The sequence below is a fragment of the Nerophis ophidion genome, linkage group LG22, assembly GCF_033978795.1.
Source record: "Nerophis ophidion isolate RoL-2023_Sa linkage group LG22, RoL_Noph_v1.0, whole genome shotgun sequence".
Lineage (NCBI taxonomy): Eukaryota > Metazoa > Chordata > Actinopteri > Syngnathiformes > Syngnathidae > Nerophis > Nerophis ophidion.
In genome coordinates, this window is record NC_084632.1 from 4372220 (window position 1) to 4384689 (window position 12470).

Here is a 12470-nt window from a genome sequence, read left to right on the forward strand (position 1 = left end):
GTCTTTGAACATCAGACCTAGTGTACTGTAGGAAGTGTGTCTCCTCATAGTCTTTGAACATCAGACCTAGTGTACTGTAGGAAGTGTGTCTCCTCATAGTCTTTGAACATCAGACCTAGTGTACTGTAGGAAGTGTGTCTCCTCATAGTCTTTGAACATCAGACCTAGTGTACTGTAGGAAGTGTGTCTCCTCAGTCTTTCATTATCAGACCTAGTGTACTGTAGGAAGTGTCTCCTCACAGTCTTTGAACATCAGACCTAGTGTACTGTAGGAAGTGTGTCTCCTCAGTCTTTGAACATCAGACCTAGTGTACTGTAGGAAGTGTGTCTCCTCAGTCTTTGAACATCAGACCTAGTGTACTGTAGGAAGTGTGTCTCTTCAGTCTTTGAACATCAGACCTAGTGTACTGTAGGAAGTGTGTCTCCTCAGTCTTGGAACATCAAACCTAGTGTACTGTAGGAAGTGTGTCTCCTCACAGTCTTTGAACATCAGACCTAGTGTACTGTAGGAAGTCTCTCCTCAGTCTTTGAACATCAGACCTAGTGTACTGTAGGAAGTGTGTCTCCTCAGTCTTTGAACATCAGACCTAGTGTACTGTAGGAAGTGTCTCCTCAGTCTTTGAACATCAGACCTAGTGTACTGTAGGAAGTGTGTCTCCTCAGTCTTTGAACATCAGACCTAGTGTACTGTAGGAAGTGTGTCTCCTCATAGTCTGTGAACATCAGACCTAGTGTACTGTAGGAAGTGTGTCTCCTCAGTCTTTGAACATCAGACCTAGTGTACTGTAGGAAGTGTGTCTCCTCAGTCTTTGAACATCAAACCTAGTGTACTGTAGGAAGTGTGTCTCCTCAGTCTTTGAACATCAGACCTAGTGTACTGTAGGAAGTGTGTCCTCATAGTCTTTGAACATCAGACCTAGTGTACTGTAGGAAGTGTCTTCTCAGTCTTTGAACATCAGACCTAGTGTACTGTAGGAAGTGTGTCTCCTCACAGTCTTTGAACATCAGACCTAGTGTACTGTAGGAAGTGTGTATCCTCAGTCTTGGAACATCAGACCTAGTGTACTGTAGGAAGTGTGTCTCCTCACAGTCTTTGAACATCAGACCTAGTGTACTGTAGGAAGTGTGTCTCCTCAGTCTTTGAACATCAGACCTAGTGTACTGTAGGAAGTGTGTCTCCTCAGTCTTGGAACATCAGACCTAGTGTACTGTAGGAAGTGTGTCTCCTCACAGTCTTTGAACATCAGACCTAGTGTACTGTAGGAAGTGTGTCTCCTCAGTCTTGGAACATCAGACCTAGTGTACTGTAGGAAGTGTGTCTCCTCACAGTCTTTGAACATCAGACCTAGTGTACTGTAGGAAGTGTGTCTCCTCACAGTCTTTGAACATCAGACCTAGTGTACTGTAGGAAGTGTGTATCCTCAGTCTTGGAACATCAGACCTAGTGTACTGTAGGGAGTGTCTTCTCAGTCTTTGAACATCAGACCTAGTGTACTGTAGGAAGTGTGTCTCCTCATAGTCTGTGAACATCAGACCTAGTGTACTGTAGGAAGTGTGTCTCCTCATAGTCTGTGAACATCAGACCTAGTGTACTGTAGGAAGTGTGTCTCCTCAGTCTTTGAACATCAGACCTAGTGTACTGTAGGAAGTGTCTCCTCAGTCTTTGAACATCAGACCTAGTGTACTGTAGGAAGTGTGTCTCCTCAGTCTTTGAACATCAGACCTAGTGTACTGTAGGAAGTGTGTCTCCTCATAGTCTGTGAACATCAGACCTAGTGTACTGTAGGAAGTGTGTCTCCTCAGTCTTTGAACATCAGACCTAGTGTACTGTAGGAAGTGTGTCTCCTCATAGTCTGTGAACATCAGACCTAGTGTACTGTAGGAAGTGTGTCTCCTCAGTCTTTGAACATCAGACCTAGTGTACTGTAGGAAGTGTGTCTCCTCAGTCTTTGAACATCAAACCTAGTGTACTGTAGGAAGTGTGTCTCCTCAGTCTTTGAACATCAGACCTAGTGTACTGTAGGAAGTGTGTCCTCATAGTCTTTGAACATCAGACCTAGTGTACTGTAGGAAGTGTGTCCTCATAGTCTTTGAACATCAGACCTAGTGTACTGTAGGAAGTGTCTTCTCAGTCTTTGAACATCAGACCTAGTGTACTGTAGGAAGTGTGTCTCCTCACAGTCTTTGAACATCAGACCTAGTGTACTGTAGGAAGTGTGTCTCCTCACAGTCTTTGAACATCAGACCTAGTGTACTGTAGGAAGTGTGTCTCCTCAGTCTTTGAACATCAGACCTAGTGTACTGTAGGAAGTGTGTCTCCTCAGTCTTGGAACATCAGACCTAGTGTACTGTAGGAAGTGTGTCTCCTCACAGTCTTTGAACATCAGACCTAGTGTACTGTAGGAAGTGTGTCTCCTCAGTCTTGGAACATCAGACCTAGTGTACTGTAGGAAGTGTGTCTCCTCACAGTCTTTGAACATCAGACCTAGTGTACTGTAGGAAGTGTGTCTCCTCACAGTCTTTGAACATCAGACCTAGTGTACTGTAGGAAGTGTGTATCCTCAGTCTTGGAACATCAGACCTAGTGTACTGTAGGGAGTGTCTTCTCAGTCTTTGAACATCAGACCTAGTGTACTGTAGGAAGTGTGTCTCCTCATAGTCTGTGAACATCAGACCTAGTGTACTGTAGGAAGTGTGTCTCCTCATAGTCTTTGAACATCAGACCTAGTGTACTGTAGGAAGTGTGTCTCCTCATAGTCTGTGAACATCAGACCTAGTGTACTGTAGGAAGTGTGTCTCCTCAGTCTTTGAACATCAGACCTAGTGTACTGTAGGAAGTGTGTCTCCTCAGTCTTTGAACATCAAACCTAGTGTACTGTAGGAAGTGTGTCTCCTCAGTCTTTGAACATCAGACCTAGTGTACTGTAGGAAGTGTGTCATCACAGTCTTTGAACATCAGACCTAGTGTACTGTAGGAAGTGTGTCCTCATAGTCTTTGAACATCAGACCTAGTGTACTGTAGGAAGTGTCTTCTCAGTCTTTGAACATCAGACCTAGTGTACTGTAGGAAGTGTGTCCTCATAGTCTTTGAACATCAGACCTAGTGTACTGTAGGAAGTGTGTCTCTTCAGTCTTTGAACATCAGACCTAGTGTACTGTAGGAAGTGTGTCTCCTCAGTCTTTGAACATCAGACCTAGTGTACTGTAGGAAGTGTGTCTCCTCATAGTCTGTGAACATCAGACCTAGTGTACTGTAGGAAGTGTGTCTCCTCATAGTCTTTGAACATCAGACCTAGTGTACTGTAGGAAGTGTGTCTCCTCATAGTCTTTGAACATCAGACCTAGTGTACTGTAGCAACTTCACTACTTTTGGGTTTTGTACGTCGTTTTAAACTGGACCCATAATGAAACATAGAGTACAAAGAGTATAAATATAGATCTTTTCTTTCTGACATTGTGAACACACACTGAGTATACAATAGGGGCTACATTTTTTGATTTAGCCCTTCTTGAGGTCAACCACTTTCTTCCCCCACAAGATTGATGTATCTTCTAATGTTGCACTCTTTAACTTCTTCCACTTTATCGCGCTCGGTCAAGCACATGGGATGACTCCCAGCCAATTAGGGATTTCTTGGGGGTGAAAACTGTCTGGCTTTTCAGCTCAGTTTTCCTCCTGGAAACGTAAACAAGCAATTAATCACGGTTGGCCTGTGTGTGTGTTTTATGAGTCTTTGATGACATCACACAATGATCTCAGCGGAATTATCAGCAGACCACACGCAGTCGTCGTCGCGGCAACAATGCAATCTGCTTTCTTGTTTTGGTCCTGTTCTTTCTGACCCCCCCCCCCAGACTGATTCCAGACCTGTTGTGTTGCAGATCACTTCACTCAGGTGCTGCACTGTGAACACGAGTGCGTCAGAGACCTCGCCACCAGGCCGGGCCGCCTGTCCCCCATGGAGAACTACCTTCCTCTCCACTACGACTACCTCCAGTTCGCCTACTTCCAAGGTCAGTCCTCTAAGTCTGTGTAACGCCCTCTGCGGGAGGAGGTGTACTCCAATATCACCCTATAGCAGGGGTAGGGAACCTATGGCTCTAGAATCAGATGTGGCTCTTTTGATGACTGCATCTGGCTCTCGGATAAATCTGAGCTGACGTTGCTTAAATAATGAATAATTCCACTTGTAATCACAGTGTTAAAAATAACGTTCAAAATATAAAATATTGTCATGCATTTTTATGTTTAAGAAGTTGGTAATAAGTCATTTATCTATTATTGGTTAGTGTGGGGCTTGCCTTTCAGAGGGTTCTTCAGACCACCAAGCACCGACATGAGAGCCAGTTTCAGAGTTACAATATTGTTTTATTTTTCGATAAGTCTCTCAGTTGCTTTCCAGCAATTGTCTTTTTCGTTTTCGCTCACGCTCTGGTTTCTAGCCCCTAGCCCGTCTCTCCTCCTGGCTGCTGCTTATAACATAGCGACAGGTGATCAGATAAAAAGGCCCAGGTGGGCCTTTTACGCCTCTGTCGCTGAATTCGAGGCCTGTCCTGGCAACACCGTGCTTCGCCGCAGGCTCGCAGGCCACGCCCCCTCCACAGTTAGCTTCAGAATAACAATGTTATTACAAAGAATAAGAGACCTTTCTAGAAATGTTGGTCTTTCTTAAAAAATGCACTCGTTTTGTTGTGTTCCGTGTTAAATATTATATGGCTCTTACGGAAATACATTTTAAAATATTTGGCTTCTTGGCTCCCTCAGCCAAAAAGGTTCCCGACCCCTGCCCTATAGTAATTTTCTATACCGCACAGAGACAAACCCGCGATATATCGAGTATATTTCCATATATCTCCCAGCCCTAACAGGAAGTACATTTTCAACCAATGACAAAACTTGTTTACAAACCTTTTCAGTGTCTCTGTTTGTGTTTAAAGGGGAACATTATCACAATTTCTGAAAGGTTAAAACCAATACAAATCAGTTCCCAGTGGCCTTATTTTATTTTTCGAAGTTTTCTCAAAATTTTACCCATCACGCAATATCCCGAAAAACGGCTTCAAAGTGCCTGATTTTCACCATCAGTATATCCACCCGTCTATTGCCCTGTGACGTCACAGCGTGAAACCACCAGAAACAAACATGGCGGATAGCACAGAAAGGTATAGCATAGTAGCTCGGATTCAGACTCGGATTTCAGTGCCGTAAGCGATTCAAGAGATTACGCATGTATCGAAACGGATGGTTGGAGTGTGGAGGCAGGTAGCGAAAACGAAATTGAAGAAGAAACTGAAGCTATTGAGCCCTATCACTTTGAACCATATACAAGCGAAACCGACGAAAACGACACGACAGATGAGGACAAATTCGGCGATCGCCTTCGAACCAACGATTGGCATGTGTTTGTTTGGCATTAAATGTGAGTGGAGGGAAAGATGCAATGCTGATGCAAATAATGATGCAAAATGTACATAAAGCTAGCCTAAATAGCATGTTAGCATCAATTAGCTTGCAGTCATGCCGTGACCAAATATGTCTGATTAGCACACTCTACATAAGTCAATAACGTCAACAAAACTCACCTTTGTGCATTCATGCACAACATTATAAGTTTGGTGGACAAAATGAGACAGAAAAAGAAGTGGCATAAATAACGTATTAGCCAAGACATCCAGGGGGTTTACCTCGCTCGTCTGCGGGAAGAGACTGCCGTCATCCCTGAATAGCTCGCACTCCGGCAGATTCAGTGGTGGTCTATTTTCCAATATTGCAGATTTCGTTGACTTTATGGTTAGAAATGCATTTGCTTTGAGTGTCGTAGGATATCCACACCAGAAACAAACATGGCGGATTTCAGCGCCGTAAGCGATTCAACAGATTACGCATGTATTGAAACGGATAGTTGGAGTGTGGAGGCAGGTAGCGAAAACGATATTGAAGAAGAAACTGAAGCTATTGAGCCATAGAGCTTTGAACCGTATATAAGCGAAACCGACGAAAACGACACGACAGACGAGGACGAATTCGGCGATCGCCTTCTAACCGAGGATTGGTATGTGTTTGTTTGGCATTAAATATGGGTGGAAGGAAAGATGCAATACTAATGCAAATAATGATGCAATATGTACATAAAGCTAGCTTAAATAGCATGTTAGCATCAGTTAGCTTGCAGTCATGCCGTGACCAAATATGTCTGATTGGCACACTCCACATAAGTCAATAACATCAACAAAACTCACCTTTGTGCATTCATACACAACGTTATAAGTTTGGTGGACAAAATGAGACAGAAAAAGACGTGGCATAAACCACGTCTTAGCCAAGACATCCAGGGGGTTTACCTCGCTCGTCTGCGGGAAGAGACTGCCGTCATTCCTGTATAGCTCGCACTCCGGCAGATTCAGTGGTGGTCTATTTTCCAATATTGCAGATTTCGTTGACTTTATGGTTGGAAATGCATTTGCTTTGAGTGTCGTAGGATATCCACACCAGAAACAAACATGGCGGATTTCAGCGCCGTAAGCGATTCAACAGATTACGCATGTATTGAAACGGATAGTTGGAGTGTGGAGGCAGGTAGCGAAAACGAAATTGAAGAAGAAACTGAAGCTATTGAGCCATAGAGCTTTGAACCGTATACAAGCGAAACCGACGAAAACGACACGACAGACGAGGACGAATTTGGCGATCGCCTTCTAACCGAGGATTGGTATGTGTTTGTTTGGCATTAAATATGGGTGGAAGGAAAGATGCAATACTAATGCAAATAATGATGCAATATGTACATAAAGCTAGCTTAAATAGCATGTTAGCATCAGTTAGCTTGCAGTCATGCCGTGACCAAATATGTCTGATTGGCACACTCCACATAAGTCAATAACATCAACAAAACTCACCTTTGTGTATTCATGCATAACGTCATACGTTTGGTGGACAAAATGAGACAGAAAAAGAAGTGGCATAAACCACGTCTTAGCCGAGACATCCAGGGGGTTTACCTCGCTCGTCTGCGGGAAGAGACTGCCGTCGTCCCTGAATAGCTCGCACTCCGGCAGATTCAGTGGTGGTCTATTTTCCAATATTGCAGATTTCGTTGACTTTATGGTTGGAAATGCATCTGCTTTGAGTGCCGCAGGATATCCACACATTCTTGCCATCTCTGTCGTAGCATATCTGTCGTCGGTAAAGTGTGCGGAACAAACGAGGGATTTTCGCATCTTTTGGCCTGTGGTGCAACTTGAATCCGTCTCAGTTAGTGTTGTTACACCCTCCGACAACACAGCAACGAGGCATGATGTCTCCAAGGTACCGGAAAACAGTCGGAAAAACGGAAAATAACAGAGCTGATTTGACTTGGTGTGTGTAATGAGATTGAGAAAATGGCGGATCGCTTCATTTTGTGACGTCACGGGTGAAAGGTCATCACTCCGACAGGCGAACAATTGAAAGGTGTTTAAATCGCCAAATTCACCCTTTTAGAAGTCGGAAATCGGTTAAAAAAACATATGGTCTTTTTTCTGCACCATCAAGGTATATATTGACTTACATAGGTCTGCTGATAATGTTCCCCTTTAATGACAAATATTGAACACAAAACATTATGGGTATAATTAGGGATGCACCGAAATGAAAAATTGTGGCCGAAGCCGAAGCCGAATAAAATTTAAACGCTTGGCCGAAGGCCGAATACCGAATAATGAATGCAGTTTTTCCCCAAAAAAGTAATATTGCATAAGTAGCCTAGAAAAAATATTTGGACATGTTTTTCAAATAAAGTAATTTTTCATTGAATATTGACATTTTTTTAATATTCCAGTAGCCTTTGCTTTTCAAAAAAAGCACAACGTGTTTCATTTATATTAGGCCTTCAAACAAAACATGCATTCCAAAAAAAACAAAGTGCATTAAAGTGGATAAACCCACAACAAATGAATTATTGTCCTTTTGGCAAAAGTCTGCTTAGCCAAAGCTAATAATGTAAACAGAAGGCTTAAGTAAATCTCAATTAGTGTGTGCTTGTAACCTCATACACTTATACAGGTACACAACATATCCCAACGTCACTGCACCTTGGTTGATTGCGTCCATCCATCCATCCATCTTCTTCCGCTTATCCGAGGTCGGGTTGCGGGGGCAACAGCCTAAGCAGGGAAACCCAGACTTCCCTCTCCCCAGCCACTTCGTCTAGCTCTTCCCGGGGGATCCCGAGGCGTTCCCAGGCCAGCCGGGAGACATAGTCTTCCCAACGTGTCCTGGGTCTTCCCCGTGGCCTCCTACCGGTTGGACGTGCCCTAAACACCTCCCTAGGGAGGCGTTCGGGTGGCATCCTGACCAGATGCCCGAACCACCTCATCTGGCTCCTCTCCATGTGGAGGAGCAGCGGCTTTACTTTGAGTTCCTCCCGGATGGCAGAGCTTCTCACCCTATCTCTAAGGGAGAGACCCAAACTCATTTCAGCCGTTTGTACCCGTGATCTTGTCCTTTCGGTCATGACCCAAAGCTCATGACCATAGGTGAGGATGGGAACGTAGATCGACCGGTAAATTGAAGTGAATTGTGAAGTGAATTATATTTATATAGCGCTTTTCTCAAGTGACTCAAAGCGCTTTACATAGTGACACCCAATATCTAAGTTACATTTAAACCAGTGTGGGTGGCACTGGGAGCAGGTGGGTAAAGTGCCTTGCCCAAGGACACAACGGCAGTGACTAGGATGGCACAAGCGGGAATCGAACCTGCAACCCTCAAGTTGCTGGCACGGCCACTTTACCAACCGAGCTATGCCGCCAATTGAGAGCTTTGCCTTCCGGCTCAGCTCCTTCTTCACCACAACGGATCGGTACAACGTCCGCATTACTGAAGACGCCGCACCGATCCGCCTGTCGATCTCACGATCCACTCTTCCCTCACTCGTGAACAAGACCCCTAGGTACTTGAACTCCTCCACTTGGGGCAGGGTCTCCTCCCTAGTTGATTGCGTCACCGCGTCCAAAAATTGCGTCACACGCCACTATTCGGCCTTGTTTTTAACTCATTCCACCGAAGTCCGAATGTGGCTTTTTTTTGCCATATTCGGCCGAATATATTCGGTTACCGATTAATCGGTGCATCCCTAGGTATAATAATACTTGAATTGTCCGCACCGTTTTATTAGCCGCGGTGTTCAAATGGTAGGAAAAGAGTATTTATGACATATGACGTAACCCTATTTTGATGCAACACTCCCATTCGCCAGGGCGTTAGACCTTCCCTAGATAAGACCAAAGGCTGGGTGTTGTTCTTGTCCAGAGTCCTGGGTTCTGGTCTAAATCTTCCTAGTCTTAAAGTCGTTTTTGAATAGGCGAGTAAAAAAACAAGGCAAAAGTAGTTTTTTTTAATAAAGTCACGCAACAAGGCAGTGGATTGTTTAACACCCCACAGCGGCTCCACGTTGGCCTTCACTCAGCAGCCTCTCGTGGTCTTTAACTGCTGGAGTTCTCCGAGTGAACCCACTGGGATGTTTTCCTCCGTCTGGCCCGGCTCATATCTCCCACTCAGGCTGACCGCAGCACGTGCACCTCTCAGCCCAGACAGGAAGACTCTGGTTAACCTTTTTTACTAGCTTGGAAAGAATGTGTGTGTGTGTGTGTGTGTGTGTGTGTGTGTGTGTGTGTGTGTGTGTGTGTGTGTGTGTGTGTGTGCGTGCGTGCGTGCGTGCGTGCGTGCGTGCGTGCGTGCGTGCGTGCGTGCGCGCGCGCGCGCGTGCGTGCGTGCGTGCGTGCGTGCGTGCGTGCGTGCGTGCGTGCGTGCGTGCGTGCGTGCGTGCGTGCGTGCGCGCGTGTTCTGGCAATGCTTACTTAAAGGGGAACATTATCACAATTTCAAAAGGGTTAAAAACAATAAAAATCAGTTCCCAGTAGCTTGTTGTATTTTTTGTACCGGTCTCGGAATATCCCTAAATAAAGCTTTAAAGTGCCTTTTTTTGGGCTCTCTGCGAAGACACTGGCCATTTCCCTGTGACGTCACACAGTGCTGCCAATGTAAACAAACAATGGGAATACCACAGCAAGATATAGTGACATTAGCTCGGATTCAAACTCGGATTTCAGCGACTTAAGCGATTCAACAGATTACGCATGTATTGAAACAGATGGTTGGAGTATGGAAGTATTGAAGAAGAAACTGAAGCTATTGACGCTATTCATAGCCATAGCATGGCCGAATAGCTGCGTTAGCATCGCCGGTAAAATGTGCGGACCAAACGATCAGGACTTTCGCATCTTTTGACACTGGAGCAACTTAAATCCGTCGATTGGTAAGTGTTTGTTTCACATTAAATGTGGGTGGAAGGAAACGTAATATAGTCGCAAATGCATCTACAAGTTATCCATACATCTCTGTGCCATGTCTGCTTTAGCACCGCCGGTAAATAGCATGTTAGCATCGATTAGCGTAGCATGTTAGCATCGGTTAGCTGGCAGTCAACATCAACAAAAGTCACCTTTGTGATTTCGTTGACTATCGTTGCAAATGCATCTGCAGGTTATCCATACATCTCTGTGCCATGTCTGCCTTAGCATCGCCGGTCAAATGTGGAGACACTCTGGCACATTCAATGGGGGTCTGGCGGCAGACACTTTGGCATCTTGGGGCCAGTGGTGCAACTTGAATCCCTCCCTGTTAGTGTTGTTACACCCTCCGACAACACACCGTCGAGGCATGATGTCTCCAAGGTTCCAAAAAATAGTCCAAAAAACGGAAAATAACAGAGCTGAGACCCGGTGTTTGTAATGTGTTGAAAATGAAAATGGCGGGTGTGTTACCTCGGCGACGTCACATTCTGACGTCATCGCGATAAACAGAAAGGCGTTTAATTCGCCAAAATTCACCCATTTAGAGTTCGGAAATCGGTTAAAAAATTAGATGGTCTTTTTTCTGCACCATGAAGGTATATATTGACGCTTACATAGGTCTGCTGATAATGTTCCCCTTTATTGGGGACATCACTCTGTCTACACCAGGGGGCACCAACACGGTACCCGCGGGCACCAGGTCGCCCGTAAGGACCAGATGAGTCGCCCGCTGGCCTGTTCTAAAAATAGCTCAAATAGCAGCACTTACCAGTGAGCTGCCTCTATTTTTTACATTGTATTTATTTACTAGCAAGCTGGTCTCACTTTGCTCGAAATTTTTAATTCTAAGAGGGACAAAACTCAAATAGAATTTGAAAATCCAAGAAAATATTTCACTTGTTTAAATAAATTCATTTATTTTTTTACTTTGCTTCTTATAACTTTCAGAAAGACAATTTTTGAGAAAAAATACAACCTTAAAAATGATTTTAGGATTTTTGAACACATATACCTTTTTACCTTTTAAATTCCTTCCTCTTCTTTCCTGACAATTTAAATCAATGTTCAAGTTTTTTTTTTTATTATTGTAAAGAATAATAAATATATTTTAATTTAATTCTTTATTTTAGCTTCTGTTTTTTCGACGAATAATATTTGTGAAATATTTATTCAAACTTATTATGATTAAAATTCCCAAAAATTATTCTGGCAAATCTAGAAAATCTTTAGAATCAAATTTAAATCCTGTTTCAAAGTCTTGAATTACTTTTAAAATTTTTGTTCTGGAAAATCTAGAAGAAGTAATGATTTGTCTTTGTTAGAAATATAGCTTGGTCCAATTTTTTATATATTCTAACAAAGTGCAGATTGGATTTTAACTTATTTAAAACATGTCATCAAAATTCTAAAATTAATCTTAATGAGGAAAAATGACTAATGATGTTCTATAAATTATTTTTTTATTTTTCTCAAAAACATTCAAAATATCTAGTTTTTCTCTTCTTTTTTCGGGTGAATTTTGAATTTTAAAGACTCGAAATTGAAGATAAATTATGTTTCAAAATTGTATTTTCATTTTTTGCGTGTTTTCTCCTCTTTTAAACCGTTCAATTAAGTGTTTTTTTTTTCATCATTTATTCTCTATGATTAAAATTCCCCAAAAATATTCTGGCAAATCTAGAAAATCTTTGGAATCAAATTTAAATCTTATTTCAAAGTCTTGAATTTATTTTAAAATTTTTGTTCTGGAAAATCTAGAAGAAATAATGATTTGTCTTTGTTAGAAATATAGTTTGGTCCAATTTGTTATATATTCTAACAAAGTGCAGATTGGATTTTAACCTATTTAAAACATGTCATCAAAATTCTAAAATTAATATCAATCAAGAAAAATGACTATGTTTCAAAATTTAATTTTCTTTTTTTTCCTGTTTTCTTGTCTTTTAAATCGTTCAATTAAGTGTTTTTTTTCATCATTTATTCCCTACAAAAAAAACATCCGTAAAATTGAAAAAAATATAGGACGGAATGACGGACAGAAATACCCATTTTTTTATATATATATAGATTTATTTATTAAAGGTAAAGTGAGCAAATCGGCTATTTCTGGCAATTTATTTAAGTGTGTATCAAACTGG

At 42.5% G+C, this 12470-nt stretch overlaps 1 protein-coding gene across 1 annotated transcript in view; it reads left to right on the forward strand.

Annotated features, from left to right (window-relative positions):
* The window catches only part of p3h2 (prolyl 3-hydroxylase 2), a 165822-nt gene that overhangs the window by 132816 nt on the left and 20536 nt on the right, over positions 1-12470 (forward strand). The window contains exon 6 of the mRNA XM_061883065.1: positions 3883-4014. Coding sequence (XP_061739049.1) covers positions 3883-4014 — 132 coding nt within the window. The remainder of the gene's footprint in view (positions 1-3882; positions 4015-12470) is intronic.